This window comes from Microtus oregoni, unplaced genomic scaffold (assembly GCF_018167655.1).
Source record: "Microtus oregoni isolate MIOR12 unplaced genomic scaffold, Mior012 000028F_ref0000031, whole genome shotgun sequence".
Classification (NCBI taxonomy): Eukaryota; Metazoa; Chordata; class Mammalia; order Rodentia; family Cricetidae; genus Microtus; species Microtus oregoni.
Window position 1 is genome coordinate 23,061,939 of NW_024543087.1, and position 18,080 is coordinate 23,080,018.

The following is an 18,080-nucleotide window of genomic DNA, read 5'->3' on the forward strand; positions in this document are numbered from 1 at the left end:
AAACTATACTCAAAGGAGAGAGGAAAAAAAGCCAACCATTGGCATATTATACAGAAGGCCATATGTGAAGACAAAGAACAACAGAGGCCAAAAGTGACTAAAACAGTGGTTATAAATGTTCACAGGAAGCTAACCTGCCCATCAGGGCAAACGCTAATGTCAGCATAGGGTCACTAAGTGCTTGGCTGGGTACTGCAGTATTTGAGTTAAGAGATCTTAGTTTGCACTGATTACAAAGTGACTGGATTGAGCTGAAAGATGAACTGAGAGACTTTAACAGCTCCATACTTCAGTGATGGTGTATAATTGATGCTGAATATATAGTTCAGCCAAAATCCAAATGCCCTTTTGCATTCCTTTTAGCAACAGTGTAAACACTTTTGTAACTTGCTGCAACAGTGTAGGTATTTAAATAACATTCCTTAATTTGAAACTGGAGTTCATTTTCATTGAGAATATACCTTCTGTGTTATAAAGAAGACCTGGAACCTATTTTGTCATCTTCTATATTATAGGACCTATAAAAAGCACACTGATTGTAAAAAGGCAGTTGAGATAGGAGACATCAATATTATTTTAATCAGACACCTATTCAGTTATTCAGAAGTTCTATCTTCATGACAGAGTCCAAAGTCCTGAGAGGCAGAGAGACATGCATCAGTGAAGTATCATGGCCAAAATGTGCTTGGGATGATACCAAAGTTGTTCTTATTAAATTGTACTGCAAAATCTGTCACATGATGAATAGCTTTATTGGCAAAGTTTGTTTCCATAGAGATGTGCCTGTGGTGATGAATAAATTGCCAAATTGCCAAGCCTGTTCTACAGGTAACCAGCCTGACTTAGGAGCCACATTTCCACCAAGTATCATTCCTATCCCCATTGAAAATTCAAATCTGCCATTCAAATCACTGTGGTTCACAGCAGTAGGTGAAGGGCAAAGCTTGCAGGCAATCCCTAATGGAAGGAAACCAGACTGTCCAGTCCTCCTCCCTAAAAAGATCCAGGGCTCCTGTCTGCATATAGGACATCTGTGATCCATTTACTGAGGGAACCAGGTCAAGATTTAAAAGACTCCCAGAAAATCACCTTGTGAGGGGATGACCTAAGGCTGGTCCAGTGGCGGTACCAACAGGGCTGCCACCTGCATTAGTGCTCTCATGATGAATGAGCTTATGCTTGCAACGGATGCCATGACTCCTTTCTGCAAAAGCATTTGGAGGTTTATGGCACATAGAGGCCAAGGAAACAATGTGGCAGGTTAGCTCATCCAGGAGGATTGGCCTAAAGAGGCATGTTTCCCTGTGAAATTAGTATTTTAGAAGACTACTTTGGCTGTCACAGGTTAGTTGAAAAAAAGTGACAATAAATATCACCCTTATTTTCAGGGTCAGAATTATCAGAATTCTGTGTGACCAAGATTAGGACCTATTGGTACAGCTCCTGTGTTTCTGATAGAAACAGCTTCACTAAGGTAAGCAGAACGAGCTGTAGCTTGGTACTTCCAAGACCTGCCCGCCCCCAGGGAACTCTTTAGTAACTCATCTGCATTATTGATTCTTTCAGCATAATCTCCTACAATTGATGGCTGCTTAATAATTGGCCTCACACAGGGAATCCAAGTTCTCACAGAGAATGGCAATAATACTCTACTTGGGGTACTCACAATATATTCCTGATGACAAATACCTCTTGGACAGCTTGATTTACTTTGATCTGAATTAGATCAAGCAATGTGTTTACACAGGTACTCTGCTAATTGTTTCATCTGATGTCATACCATCCAATGGCCTGCAACAGCTTTGGAAAAGAATAAACATCTACCTCAGTCGAATATTTAGCTTGCCAGAACCTGAGCAATGTTTACTTGAGATGCAAGAAGAATCACGATGTTCAACTTCTCTATTTTAACATAGATAGGATCCTTGTACTTCACAAAAAAGACTGACTTTTTTGGTTGCCTGCCTTCCTTCCTTCCTTCCTTCCTTCCTTCCTTCCTTCCTTCCTTCCTTCCTTCCTTCCTTTTTCTTCAACATTTTAGGCCTTCTCTGAAAAGTTAGTTTGTTATTCCTCTGGGCAATATTATGGCTCTCCAGACAGCACAGTGACAGGTGGAAGGGATACTTCTTCAGTAGCTTATTATAGTAGCTGAAGTCTTAGTGTAACAATTCCAGAATTTCTTTAGGATGTCTACTGCTCAAACACCACTGCTGAGTTGACATGGTTGTCCAGGAGTTACTTCCTCACAGATACTGATTTTCCAGGTCATCTTTAGTGCTGTAATTTGATAGCCTGTCAAGTATGAAAATCTGGTTCCATTCAGTACATTCATTCATAGAAGTGACAAGCTTATAGATATTCTGTTGTTTCAGAGTGATTAAGTTGCTGATTGGCTAAGTTTACTAATCTCAGACTGCTACAGTATTCGTCATCATCACTGGATTTAAATCTGCTATGAGATAACACAGAAAATACCCAAGTCCCTGATTTTCTATCTTATACTGGGTATTCACTCCACCCATGACCTTAGGATACCTGGCCTGAGAGGCAGTTCTTGTCTGCTATGTGACCTCTTATAAGGAAGAGGGGGGATAGTCAGAACATCTCTTGGATGTTAAGAACATCTCTTGGGTGGTTAAGACAGAGGCAGGTAGAGTGAAGCACCCTGTGATCAGTTCCCAGATTTCCAAGGGCTCTGTAACTGGACTGACCATATCCTGTATTCATGGTATTCCCCTCTTTTTTATATCTTTTCACTCTTTTTTTTTATTATGTATACAATATTCTGTCTGTATGTATGTCTGCAGGCCAGAAGAGGGCACCAGACCTCATTACAGATGGTTGTAAGCCACCATGTGGTTGCCGGGAATTGAACTCAGGACCTTTGGAAGAGCAGGCAATGCTCTTTACCACTGAGCCATCTCTCCAGCCCCTCTTTTTTATATCTTAACAGACGAATGTGGACTTCATCTTTACATAATCTGTTTAATGACAGTACAGAATTTCACCACATAGACTGCAGTCATTTTCTGAACATAGGGATCTTTTGTCTTTCAAGCACTTCTGGAGAGATTCAGAGAGATATTCCCTAACCATGTCCATCTGGATGCCAGACTCAAATCACAGGACTTGGATTTTCACAAATCTGATACAAGATGTTCACATCTGGATGACTCTTGGCATAGTTCATCAAATAGAGGTACCAAATCCTCTTTGCTACAGGTTATCAGTCTACATACACTGCATCTGGAGAGAGAACGCTAACATCTTCCTGGCAGGGTGCCAAGCACCTTCTTCACAGATTCATCTCTCCTACATTTGAGTTTGATTTGGGGGGGGAGGAGCTTGAAACAGAATTTCATTATGAATCTCTGGCTGTCCTGAAACTCACTAGGTAGACCAGGCTGGCCCTTGAACTCCACAGACAGCTGAGATTAAAGGTACATGCCTCTACACCTGGCTGAGCTTGGCTTTTAATTCAAAGATTTCTCCCTTCTTAATTGGTTGTGAAGTACTTGAAATCAGTCATGAGTTTGGACCTAACATAAACTAGAGGGAAGAGCAGGCAGGGATGCAATGGCAGCCAGAGAGCCTAGCCAGGGTGATGGTCTAGTGGGTTCCTTCTCACCGCGGTTCTTTCTCTAGGTATGAATATTGCATTTTCATTCAAGTTTAATTTTTGATATATTTTTATATTATTAGGCTTGATGCACATTTTACTTCTTTATTTAATTGGAAAACAATGCTTCTACAGTTTAAGAATTAAAAAATTACATTAAATATCATTCATACTTTTAAAGCTAACCCCCAAACTTTAGACTTAGTTACCAAAGACTTCTACATCCTGTTTTTCTTTCATTGTGTTCTCCAATGGCTATTACCTACTACTTAGAGACAGTATTCTTAAGCCCAACCATTTATAAAATTATATTAGTACACCTATAAAAAAATTCTTTCAAGCCGGACGGTGGTGGCGCATACCTTTAATCCCAGCACTCGGGAGGCAGAGGCAGGCGGATCTCTGTGAGTTCGAGGCCAGCCTGGTCTACAAGAGCTAGTTCCAGGACAGGAACCAAAAAAAGCTACGGAGAAACCCTGTCTCGAAAAATAAAAATAAAAAAATCTTTCAATAACAAAACTTCTAAATATGGCTAATCCTAACCCTATCAGGCTGGCCTCGAACTCAGAGATCCACCAGCCTCTGTCTTCTGAGTGCTGAGATTAAAGGCATGCGTCACCACCTTCCAGCCCAAGACAAATAACTCTAATGAATAGTCACTATACAGCAAGACTGATACCTGAAAAATTATTACAAATTATGTTATATCTAACTTGTATTAAATCCTATTTCCATACTGGAACATTTTATCCTGCAAGATAAAATTGCATTTTATTTTACAGGCTTTCTTCTAAGCTTGTACATTTGATAAAACAGTCTGAAATTTTTGGAGCTTTTTATTAAAATAGTCCAGGTATGTTCTGATTTTTTTTAAAGTAACTTAAAATTTGCTTCCAATGTTTTATTTAAAGATTTTCTACCTCTTCACCTCTGGTAGACAGTTAAAACACATGAAAGGAGTTGTGTAAATAATGTAACTCTTAACAATTGAGTTTATGGAAAACCATTTTCAAATGAAATCAGCCCAAATTATTACTCCTATAATTTCTAAATATTCCAATACTGTGTCTTTGATCTGGCTGAAAGAAAGCTAGTCATTCGTTAATTTCAGAAACCTGGACATGAGCTGAAGAGGTCGATCACAGGATAAAGTGTCCTTCTTACAAGTTTGGGGACCTGAGTTACATTTCCCAGAAGTTATAAAAGAGCTCTGTGTCAGCGCACAGGCATGTAGCGTAGGCACTCACGTGATATGTAAGACAGAGAGAAAAGAATCCCTGTAAACTCACATCTAGTGTGGCATACATAGCAGGATCAACAAAGACCTTTTTCAAACAAGGTGGCAGGTGAGGACCAAAACCTAAGATTGTCTTCTGATGTCTACACACATGCCCACATTCACACACAGAAAATTAAAAGAACAAACAAAGAGACAACAGGCTTTATTTTGGGGGAGGGCAGAGGAGAGTGAGACGGAGAAACCAAGAATTCAAAGGACATTCTAGTCCAAGCAATGTCCAAACCCTGGAGAGACTGCTTTTGTCTACCAATAATATGGGGGCCTGTTACTCTGACTATTCCATAAGACTACAAGGAGGGAACCAAATCTGCGTAAATGTACTTGAAAATAATTATGTCACTAGGAAATACAACTTTATATAGCAAACTCCATTGTTACACCATCTATAGGGAAATCTGGACTCATCATATTCAAGTAATACTTCTGCTATCAAATGGCCAAGTATGTAAAAAAAAAAAAGGATACTTTGTCACCTAAAATTAACTACTACCAAAAGGTTTCTGGAGTTTATAAAAGTCACATTTTGATAACAACAGAAAACAAACAATTAGTTTAGGTAGATCTCTCATTCACCTTAATATTACCTGCATGGCAAAATCTTTCAACATTTTAAAATTGTATTATTAACAGATTATTTCACATTTCAATAAAACAAAGAACGACAATCAGTTCTGTTAGTCATAGCTAAGTGACTAACAACCTGTCTGATTTCCAAAATTCTCATCAGATAGCCTATTTCAGATAGGCTCTATCTGAAATCTTACAAATTGAGATGTCTATAGGAAGTAAGTTTAAAAAGAGAACTGAAGATAGGAAAACCTTGGAGTTTTGATGTACTAAAGAATATAGCTGGGCTGGAGAGATGGCTCAAAGGTTAAGAGCACTGATTGCTCTTCCAGAGGTCTTGAGTTCAATTCCCAGCAACCACATGGTGGCTCACAGCCATCTATAATGAGATCTGGTGCCCACTTATGGCATGCAAGCAAACATGGAAGGAATGTTGCATACATAATAAATAAATCTTAAAAAAAAAAAAAAGAATATAGCTGAGCCGGGCGATGGTGGCGCACACCTTTAATCCCACCACTCGGAAGGCAGAGGCAGGCGGATCTCTGTGAGTTCAAGACCAGCCTGCTCTACAGAGCTAGTTCCAGGACAGGCTCCCAAAGCCACAGAGAAACCCTGTCTCAAAAACCTAAAAAAAAAAAAAAAAAAAAAAAAGGATATAGCTTTAACATATAGTTAGCTCTGAGTGTAGCACTCAGAACAAGAGAAAATTTTCTTTCTTTTAAATAAAGGCTATTTCTTGTGAAACACATGACATTAGAAAAGCCAAATACTTAAATGTGATTTGCACTTGGCTTTGGCAGTTGTGAAGAGTGTCATGTGTGGAAACTCGGATATTAATTTTCACATGGTTGTACCACTAGCAAGCATAAAGTTTAGCAATATATGAAATCAGTAGAAATAAGCATGACAAATTATTTTTAAAGGAAGATAAAAAAGCCTAAAATTAACCTTTTTTTTTTTTTTCCCCGAGACAGGGTTTCTCTGTGGCTTTGGAGCCTGTCCTGGAACTAGCTCTTGTAGACCAGGCTGGTCTCGAACTCACAGAGATCCGCCTGCCTCTGCCTCCCAAGTGCTGGGATTAAAGGCGTGTGCCACCACCGCCCGGCTAAAATTAAACTTTTATGCTTTAATATATCAAGAAGTCCTAGAGAACTTTCAGAAATTCTAAGTATTTCCTTATTTAACGATAAAACTTCTAAAAGCATTAGATTTCTTAATTTTTCAACACTTTAATATTTTTATAGCTAATATCTGCTAACTCTGAAACCATTGTTGGACTTACCTTTCATATAGTTTGTGATTATTTAATAACACTTTACATTTCATTCCTCTAGAACATTGATTCTCAACCTCCCTAATTCTGAGGCCCTTTAATATAGTTCCTCATGTTGTGGTGACCTTCAATCTTAAAATTATTTCATTACTACTTCATAACTGTAATCTTACTACAGTTATGAATCATAATATAAATATCTGATAAGCAGAATACTCTATGATATGCAATCCTCAAAAAGGTCTCAAGTCTAATGGTACAGTGAAAAGAGCTATCACGAGGTGATATTTGCTGATTTTCATTGCTTTTTTTATAATGAAAACTTTACATTCTGTAACATATCTAAACGTGCCTTTAAAGAAGACAATGTTTAAAACCCTATCTTAAGCAAACTGTGGACTGAAAGCATATGCATCTGCCCTGAATTTGTTTAAATAAATAATGTAAGCTCCCAATCTAAAGGTTCAGAACTGGCATATTATTAATCATACAAACTAGTGCCCTGTCATATTTCTAGGCATATTTAAGAAACTATTACTAACATATTTAAATCCAATTCTCCTGGTGACTTTGTTCCATATTATCATTTTGTTTGCTTTTGTTGTTCAAGACAGGGTTTCTTTGTGTAGCCCTGGCTGTCTTGGAACTCACTGTGTAGACCACACTGGCCTTGAACTCACAGAGATCCACTCGCCTCTACCTCCTGAGTGCTGGGATTAAAGACCATGTGTCACCACCACTTGGCTCTTTATTCTTAGTTTAAGAAATAGTGACAACTTGTGAAATAATCCTTTTGTGCACTGTGAAGATGTGTCACTCTGGTTTAATAAAAAATCGAATGGCCAATAGCTAGGCAGGGTTTTAGGGGCGGAGATAATGATGGGAAGAAGAAGGGTGGAGTCACCTGGAGACTCCAGGGATGCTATGAGCTTTACAAAGTAAAGTTAATTGATGTGGAATATCCCTCTGTATGCTGTGAATATGTCTGATTACCACTGGTTAATAAAGAAGCTGTTTTTGCCTGTGGCAGGGCAGAACATAGCTAGCAGGAAAGTCAAACTGAATATAGGGCGAGAGAAGCAAGATGTAAGGTAAAACAAGTCAGGAGCCTTGTGGTAAAATATACAATAATAGAAATGGTTAATTTAAAAGAGCTAGCTAATAATAAGCCTGAGTCTTTGGCTAAGCAATTATAATTAATAGAAGCCTCTAAGTGTTTATTTGGGGAACTAGTGAGCGGGAGAGAAACCTCCATTTACAGAAAACAGAGTCACATAAAAGAACAAAGATTAAAAGATATGGGTCAATTTAAGTTATAAGAGCTAGTTAGAAATGAGCCTAAATTATTGGGCAAGTTTTCATAACTAATATGAAATTCTCATATGGTTATTTGGGAGCTGGCAAGCGGGACAGAAAAATCCACCCACAACTTTTTGTTTTGTTTCAGTGTCCCTCATTCTATTTATTTGCTTTGCACTTTTTTCATTTTAGTTTTTATATAGGTGTCTTTTTTTCTTTTTCATTTTTACAGAATAGTTATAGTGCTGTCAAATTTGAATATTTATAAAATTATTTGGGTTTCTCTTCTTCTCAGACAGTTTCTATATTCCAGGTACAATTAAGCCTCAGTTTTAAAAAGTTTCTTATCCCCTCCTCTTTCGTGGTACTGAACTAGATAAAGTCTGAAATATGAGACAAGGGGCTCATCACTGAGCTGAATTCACCCAAGGTCTCTTTGCATTTTTTAAAAAAATTCTAGGGGCTGGAGAGATGGCTCAGTGGTTTAGAGCATTGCCTGCTCTTCCAAAGGTCCTGAGTTCAATTCCCAGCAACCACATGATGGCTCCCAACCATCTGTAAAGAGGTCTGGCGCCCTCTTCTGGCCTTCAGGCATACAGACAGAATATTGTATACATAATAAATAAATAAATAAATATTTAAAAAAAATCTAAGATAGAGTCAAACTTGCACAGGCTGGTCTTGAATTCACACTGTAGTGTATTCAGGCTATTAAATTTGTGATCTGCCTAAACACCTCCTCTCATTAACTTTGGATTAGAAGTTTGTACAACCATGTCTGCCTTGACTTTTAATTTTCTTAACTTCTTTTGCAATTCCATTTTCATTCATGTCTAAACTAAATAGTTCATTCATTCATGGTGTCCTTAATATTAGTTCATTCTTTAATCAACATCATGCCAGTAGTAGGAAATAAAGATTAAAATATCAAAGGACATTACAGTAACAAATGAAACTGTCTTCAAAAACATATATGTTGTGAGCGCTAAGTAAAAAGAGAAATTCAACATAAAAAAGAAAAACTTAAAAATGTAGAACTGGCATTCTGAAACAGTGTAAAACTTTAAACTTACTAGTCTCTATTTAGTGATGATACACCCCTACATGTATATTCAGAATTACTCATAAAATTAAAGTATGAAGCAATTCATAAAGGTAACTTTGCAAGAAAAACACTTGTTTTCATGACTGAAATCGCTTACAATGAATCCAAAGATGGAAGGAAAGAAGAGTAAACTAAAATCCTTCTTACCTCACTTTCAAGAAAGAAAAGAACAAGCATCCTAATGAGGTTCCCATTTGGACTGTTCCTTCCTCTCCTCTTTGCTAATGCTTCCTCTGCTTGTGGATCGTGTCTGCTAAACAGCCTGGGGGACGGGGGTGCGAAACAACACAAACTCACATGAATACAAATTTCAATACTTTTGCAAAACACACATAATTCACTGCTGAAAAAAAATCTGAAAAGATTACCAATCTAATTCAATACAACTCTTGTCCTTTTAGTTTTTCAGACAGGGTGAAGCCCAACTTGTCCTTGAATTCTTGTTCAACCTCAACTTTTCTAGTGTTGAGCCTTCAGTCATGTGCTACCATGCCTGGTTTTTAAAATATTATCAAAAATGGTCAGATTAAAAATATCTTACACAGTTCAACGTGAGGAAATGTTTTTAGTGACAAAGAGTAAATACTTAAAGGCTTATTAAAAATGCAAGCACTACTATTAATCTATGATTGATACTAGAGTATGTAATTTCAATAAAAAGTTTCTTAAATATTTATTTAAATTGTAAATACATTTAACAAAAGGCTGAGTAATAAGCAAAAATCTATTTTAATATTTATGTCTCTTGTATTCTCCAATGGTTATTACCTATTATTTAGAGACAGTATTCTTAAGTCCAACCATTTATAAAATTATATAAGTACTATATCTCTAAAAAATACCTTTCAATAACAAAAACTTCTAAATATGGCTAAGAAGGAAAGGAAGTTTAAAGCTGCTATATAGATTTACTCTAATAAAACAAAGCTCTCTTATTTTTAGGAACTGCTCTAAGCCCAATGGATGTAGCAGTGAACATGGAATTGGATCTCAGGACGAAATTATATTTCAGTGCACCAGTTTTCAACCTGTGGATTGTGGCCTCTTTGGGGTTGAACAACCCTTTCACAGGGGTCTTGTATCAGATATTAACATCATGATTCATTACAATAACAAAATTACAGTTATGAAGTAGCAACTAAAATAATTTTATGGTTGTGGGTCACCACAACATGAGGAACTGTATTAAAGGTCGCAGCATTAGGAAGGTTGAGAATCACTGCTCTAGTGGATGGAAATAGGATATATCATCTCAGATATTTTACAGAAAAATAAGGAAATAGCAACAAGCAAATAACATATGCAAGTTTATGTTTTTCAAATGAAGAGCTAAGTAATGGAGAGGTGTTCTTTTGGGGGTGATTTTAATTTTCTTTTTTTTTTATAATAAACTATTTTATATTTATTTATTTATTTATTTATTTATTTATTATATTATGTGTATAGCATTCCTTCCACGTGTGCCTGCAAGCCAGAAGGGGGTGCCAGGTCTCATTATAGATGGCTGTAAGCCACCATGTGGTTGCTGGGAATTGAACACAGGACCTCTGGAAGAGAAGTCAGTGCTCTTAACCTCTAAGCCATCTCTCCAGCCCCTGGAGGTGGTTTTCAAATAAGTGATAAGGTAATAGTCCTTGGTAACTGAAATGTACTAACTTATTCACATAAGGTTCTGAAAAAATAGATGAAATTTATAATGTTAAAAATGTAGACTTCTGAGACCTCTGACAGGGCTAGTTTTCCTGACCTCCCCATCGCTGTTTTCTTCACAGCTAGACAGATCTAGCCCACATCCCATTTCCATTGCCCCAGTCTAGTTTGACCTTTCTTGACTGCACTACAAATCATCTCTAGGCTTCTGCTAGGACCCTCCCTACCTGTTCTCCAACCCACAGGCCTTGACATACCATTTCTATACAGTCAGATCTACTGGCTACCTCAAGGTTAGACTAGGAAGCACATCCTAATACATCAGACAAATCCCCTCTGCCCACCTCACTTCATTCCACCCAAGTCATTTCCAATCTGTAGGCCCAACCTGATTCACATTCTCTCTTCTGCTCTGACTTCATCTGTCCATATCAGACTAAACTAAAAAGTTCACAATACAGACCTTATGCCCCAAACACCAAAAATATGAACCAGTATCTCCTCTCCAAAACCTACCATTCCGGTAGAAATATTTGTCAATGAGAATTTCTGAGATGAACTCCAGGACCCACAATTTAAAAGAACAATCATTAACTTCAAACAATAATTCAAAGAGTGAAAAGGCTCAATGAAATTTAAGAGAAAGAACAACTGATCGGCGACCAAGAAAACACAATCATATGGCTGATGGAAATGACTACAACAATCTAACACTTGAGAATGGAATTCAATAAGGAGACTTACTCAAGCGGAATAAACGAATGCCTGTAACTTAACTAGAAAACTCAAGGGAAAGTCTTACAAGTAGAACAAATCAAGAAGACAGAATATCAGGACTTGAAAATAAAAGTAGGATATAGCTCATATTAACAAGGGATATGAAAAAAATTAAAACCATAAAAAGGGACATAAAGGAAATATGAGACACCATAGGAAAAAAAAACCCTTTGATTATAGGAATAGATGAGAAAGAAGAATTGCAACATAAAAAAAAACAGTTTCAAACTAAAGACACCCCACAAAGTTAAAAAGAACCATAGAGAACATGAAATGGATAATTACCAAAGAGAAAATCCTATGTAAAACACAAAAGGTACATAATAAAGTGGGTTGAAAGCTACAAGAGAAACAAAACAAACAAAAACAATGCAAGTCACATATAAATAAAAATCCATCAGAATAACAGCTGAATTCTCAATGAAAATTTTGAAAGCCAGGAGAACGTGGCACAAGGCATTTCAAGAACTAAAAGGCTAAGAAAGCCAGTCTAAACTAATAGACCTAGTAAAACTATCTGTCATAATTGAAGGATAAAAACTTTTCAAGATATAAATAGCCTAAATCAATTTATATTTGAGAAACAAAATCTAAAGACAATACAAGAAGCAATACTTCGGGATAAAGAGAGGAATGAGTATAGCAGAGAGACTGTGAAAAGAAATACAAAGGCGTAATTATTTAAAAACAAAGTACTGGGGCTGGAGACATGCTTCAGTGGTTAAGGTCACTGGATGCTCTTCCAGAGGTTCTGAGTTCAATTCCCAGCAACCACATGGTGGCTCACAACCATCTGTAATGAGATCTGGTGCCCTCTTCTGACCTGCAAGCATACATTCAGGCAGAACACTGTATACATAATAAATCAATAAATCTTTAAAAAAAACAAACCCCAAAACACTCCAGTAAATACTATAAAAAATATAAATACCACTACCAAAAATCAACAACATAGTAAGCAAAATTTGCACACACATTTCAATATCTTTAAATATAAATGGTCTCAACTCTTGAACCAAAAGACAGAGGCCAGCTGAAAGAAACAAGAAACAAAATCCACCTATTTATAAGAAACACATCTTAGCTTTAAAGACAGGAATTTCCTTAGAATAAAGTAACTGACCAAAGTATTACAAATGGGACCAGAAAGCAAACAGGTGTCAGGATCAAATATCAGACAAAATAAGACTTCAAACTAAATCTAATCAGAAGAGGTAAAGATGGACACTTCATTCATTCTAATCAAGGGAACAGTTAACAAAAATATTACTATTTAAACATATATGTACCAAACTCTGGGTTACCCAAGTTCATAAAACAAGTACTGCTGGATTTAAAGGCACTGATTAAAATCAATCAGCTAATATTAGATGATTTCAATACCCCACTTCCTCCAATAGATAGGTCGGTCATCTGGACAATAAAATAGAGAAACATTAGAATTAATAGACAGCATACACCAAACGAACTTTGCATATATCTACATAATATTCCATGCAAATACTAAAGAATACACATTTTACTCAACAGCATATATAAACTGCTCTAAATACACCAGCTCTAAAATACACCACACCATGGAATACAAAGCAAATGATTAAAATATCATAAAGATTGAAACCACTCCTTGTATCCTTTCTAACTACAATGCAATAAAGCTTAAAATTGACATTAAACAGAACTCAAGTAAACAAACAAATTCATGGAGATTAAATAACTCATTACTAAATAGTCAATGTGTCAAATAAGAAGTCAAAAAATAAAAAATGAACTAAATAAAAACGAAAACACAACAAAATCTCTGGGCCATACTGAATACAGTCCTACAAGGCAAATGTATAGCTTTAAGAACCTACATTAAAAAAAAAATCAGAAAACAAAAACAAACAAAACAAAAAAATCAGAAAAAGCACAAATAAATGATTTATGATGCAACTAAAAATTTTGGAAAAAACAAGAGCAATCCATATACAAATCCAGTCAACAGCAAAAAAAAAAAATGGAGCAGAAATCTATGAAACAGAAACAAAGAGAAAAACAAAAAGAATCAATAAATCTAACACCTGGTTGTTCAAGAAGACAAGTAAAACTGATAGACCCTTAGCTCAACTAATCGAAGAGCAGACCCAAACAAACAGAACCAGAAATGAACAGGAAAACATCAGATCAAACATCAAAGAAATTAAATTCTTATATGGTACTATATTAAAAACTTAGGATCCATTAACCTGGAAAACGTAAAAAAAATGGATGAATTTCTAGATTCAGCCAATCCTCCAAAATTAAACCAAAAAGTCAACAACCTAAAGACTCATAGCAAATGAGGAGATTGAAATAGTAACAAAAGGCCTTCCAGTTAACAAAAGTCAAGGCAAGAGGGATTCACAGTAGAATTCTAGCAGACTTTCAAAAATTTAGCCAATCCTTCTTAAGCGGGGAAGGCAGGCATGCAGATTCCTTCTAAGAAGCCAGTATCACTCTAATACCAAAACTAGGCAAAGGCACAACAACAAAAATAAAACTACAGGTCAGTATCCTTGATGAATATAGAGTAAAAAAATGCTCAATAGAATAACTACAAACAAAATACAGACACACATTAAAAAAAGATTATATAACATTACCATACTGATTTTAATCCCTGCAATGCAGGGAAGTTCCAACATATACAAATTAATAAATGAAACAAATCACATAAATGGACTTAAAGACAAAAATCACATAATTATCTCAATAGATGCAGAAAATGTCTGACAAAAATGAACATGCATCATGGTAAAGTTCTAGAAAATGTAGTGCCAGAGGGAACATACTTCACATAATAAAAGCGTGTCTCTGTCTCTCCCTCCCCCTCCTTTCTCTCCCTACCTCTCTCATCCTAAAAGGGAAAAATTCAGGAACTTGATAGAGATCACCACTATCCTCACTTCTTTTCAAATATGCTCAAAGTACTTACTGATAGAGGCAAGAGAAGGGAATTAAAGTGATACAAACAGGGAAAGAGCACAAACGATTACTATCTGCAGAGGATATGCTACTATACATTAAAGATCCAAAAAAAATCCTACCAGAAAATTTTTAGAAACAATAAATTCAGCAATTTGACATGCTGCAGAGATCAAGAGTTTTCTATACACCAAACAACAAACACTTGGGAAGGAAAAGAGGGATATGCTCCCATTCACAATAGCATCAAAGAAAATAAACATCCAGAATAAAGCTAACCAAGGATGCAAAAGACCTCTACACTGAAAATTTTAACTTCTGAAGAGATAGAGAAACTACAAAATAAAAAGGTATCTCATGCTCATGGATTCTTAGAATTAATATTGTGAAAATGACCATTTTATCAAAAGCTAGTTAAAGATTCAATATAATTCCAATCAAAATTCCCATCTCATTCATCAAAAAATAGAAAAAAAAAACCTGTTCTAGAATTCATATGGAACCACAGAAGACCCCAGATAGTCAAAATCTTTCTGAGTAAAGAAAGATGACCAGCCAAGATCTTAAGATATATTACAGAGCCATGATAATAAAATCTATGTTACTATTACAAACACATACATGTAGACCTATGGAACAAAATTCAAAATCCAAACATGGAGTATACATAATTTCAGCTATTTAATATTTGACAAAGATGACAAAAATATACTGGATAAAAGAAAACAACTTCAGCAAATGGTACTGTGAAAACTGGATGGCCACAAGCAGAAAAATGATACTAAACCAACTACATCTATCACTGCATAAAAACTAACTTCAGATGGATCAAAAACCTAAATGTGAAACCTCAAATTCTGAAATGGCTAGAAGAAAACCCTACAGGAAAGGTGTAGCGGCATTTCATTTGTACTTAAATAAATAAAGCTTGCTTAAAAACCATAATGCAAACCACACACTACTCAGTCATATAGTCCAGGCAGTGATAGCACACACCTTTAATCCCAGCAGCCATACTAGTCAGTCACAGAGACACAGAGGCCGGGTGGTGACCGTGAATGACTTTAATCCCAGCACTGGAGAGGAATATAAAGCGGGATGAGAAGATTTCATAGATGTAAGAGCTCTCTAGTGCCTTGGCTGCTTTTGTGATCTTCAAGTTGAACCCCAATAAGTGTCTCTGGGTTTTTATTAATCATGCTACAGAAAGGACTTTCTTTCTTTCTTTCTTTCTTTTTGTTTTTTCAAAACAGAGTTTCATAGCTTTGGCACCTGTCCTGGAACTCATGCCAGAGATCTGCACACCTCTGCTCCCTGAGTGCTGGCATTGAAGGAATGCACCACCACCACCTGGCCAGAAAGAACTGAACAGGGTTTCATTTGTCCTAGAATTAGGGCAACAGTTCATCAGTGGGACTTGATAAAACTAAAAATCCTCTGCACACACAAATAAACAATCAACTGGGTAAAGAGGAAGCTTACAGAATTGGTATAAAAATTGGAGTTAAAAAAAGAAAAGAGAGCAAGAGAGAGATTTGAAAAACTGGCCTGGGATTTCAGCAGAGAGAATTTCAAAAAGAAGAAAAAATAAATGCCTAAGAAATATCTCAAAAAAAAAATGCTCACCATTCCTAGCAATTAGGGAAATGCAAATCAAAACAATTTTGAAACTTCATCTCACTTTAGTCAGAATGATAAAGATCAACAGAACAACTGACAACAAATACTCACTCAGTGTTAGTGGAGCTGCAAACTATGGATATCAGTATGGAGAATCCTCAAAAAAGCTAAAAATAAATCTACCCTATGTCCCAGGACTACCACTCCTTGGCCTATATCCAAAGGTTTCTACACCACACTCCACAGACATTTGTTCAGCTATGTTTACTGTTGCTCCAACTCACAAAAGCTAGGAAATCAAAACAACCTAAATGTCTTCCAATTGACAAAACGGATAATAAAAATAAGGTACATATACACTATGGAACACTATTAAACAATAAAGAGAAATGAAACCGTGAAATTTGAAGGCAAATGTATGGAACTAGAAAATATTATATTGAGCGAGATAACCCAGATCCAGAAAGATAAATGTCACATATTCTTTCCCATTCTAGGTTCCCAGCTACAAATTTTCAACTGTAATGATCTATCCTGGAGTAATATAGAAAACAGGGAAGTAAAGGGAGTAGTGCTGAGGGAGGGGATGAGAGGGTAATAGAGAGAGGGATAGAAGGGGACAAGTGATCTGTCAGGGGAAGTGGGAAAAAAGGGAGAGTTCTAATAAAGGAGAGGGAAAGAATATAAGTTCAGAAAAAGAGGAAGAAGGATAAAATAAAAGTAAGAATGTCTGAGAAAAAGTCATAATGAATTATACTACTAACAAATAACACAAAACCCTGGAATACACTTAAGTATGTGTATGTATCTACACATACATACATAGTTTAGATGAATTTTACAACACTCCCTCTAAGAGTCAAAGGTTACCAAACAAAAATCCCAACAATAAGCTTGAGAAGTCCTCTTTCTGCTTTTGTTGTTTAGTCAAGACTGTTCAAGAGACTGCTAAAACATAACGGCTGGTTGTCACCCAGAGATGGAAGGTAGGAACTTCAGACATAGGACCCAGAGACCCCTAACTGAAACTAAATCTTAATGCCTCTTCTCTGAGGACTACCTTTCAAGATATCAGAAGGAACCACATCAGTTTCTAGGGGAGAGAGGCAGCCAACAAATGGTGACATTTTGTTTGTGTTTTAACAAATAAAGCTTGCTTGAAGATCAGAGTACAGAGCTAAGCCACTAGAGACCAGGCAGTGGTGGCATGTACCTTTAATCCCAGAACTGGGGAGACAGAGGCAGACAAATTTGTTAGTTCAAGGTCACCCTGGGCTATACGAAATTGATCCAGTCTAAAAGAGAAACAGAACTCACACAAAGGTGATCCCAGTACTTGGGATCCCACACCTTTAATCTCAGCACTAGGGATGTAGAAACAGAAATTATATGGCAGAGGCAGATGGATTTCTGTGACTTCAAGGCCACCCAGAGCTACACTAAACTGATCCAGTCTCAAAGAGAAATAGAGCCAGATGGTGGTGACCCACACCATTATTCCCAGCACCAGGGAAGCAGAGACCGGAAGTGATTTGGCTGAACAGAGAGAGGAATATAATGTGGGAGGAGACAGGAGCTCAGATGCAGTCTGAGGTACAGTCTAAAGCAGTCTGAGGAGGCAGTTTGAGGATAATATTATATTATCAAAAAACTTAAAAATGTAGAATTTTTGGTGAGATTAAATATTCATTTTAGATGCATTTTCTATTTTTGATGAATCCTGTTGACTATGTAGTATTTATATACTATAAGATATAAGACTATCTGCATGTACTATACACCTAATTTTTTATTTTTTTTTTAATTGATTTTTGCTATGTGGCCTAGGGTAGAATTGAACTCTTGGATTCCAGTAATCCTCTTCTTATCTCAGTGTGTACATCAAAATTTAATCATGAAAATTCTATAGCTGAACTACAGT

The 18,080-nt window shown here is 36.4% G+C and overlaps 1 protein-coding gene and 1 pseudogene across 3 annotated transcripts in view; both read right to left on the reverse strand.

Annotated features, from left to right (window-relative positions):
• The window catches only part of Stag1 (stromal antigen 1), a 324,334-nt gene that overhangs the window by 82,959 nt on the left and 223,295 nt on the right, over positions 1–18,080 (reverse strand). For all 3 annotated transcript variants that reach the window (XM_041677069.1, XM_041677068.1, XM_041677070.1), the window contains one exon: positions 9,314–9,428. In XM_041677069.1, coding sequence (XP_041533003.1) covers positions 9,314–9,428 — 115 coding nt within the window. The remainder of the gene's footprint in view (positions 1–9,313; positions 9,429–18,080) is intronic.
• LOC121464511 lies at positions 231–3,859 on the reverse strand (annotated as a pseudogene).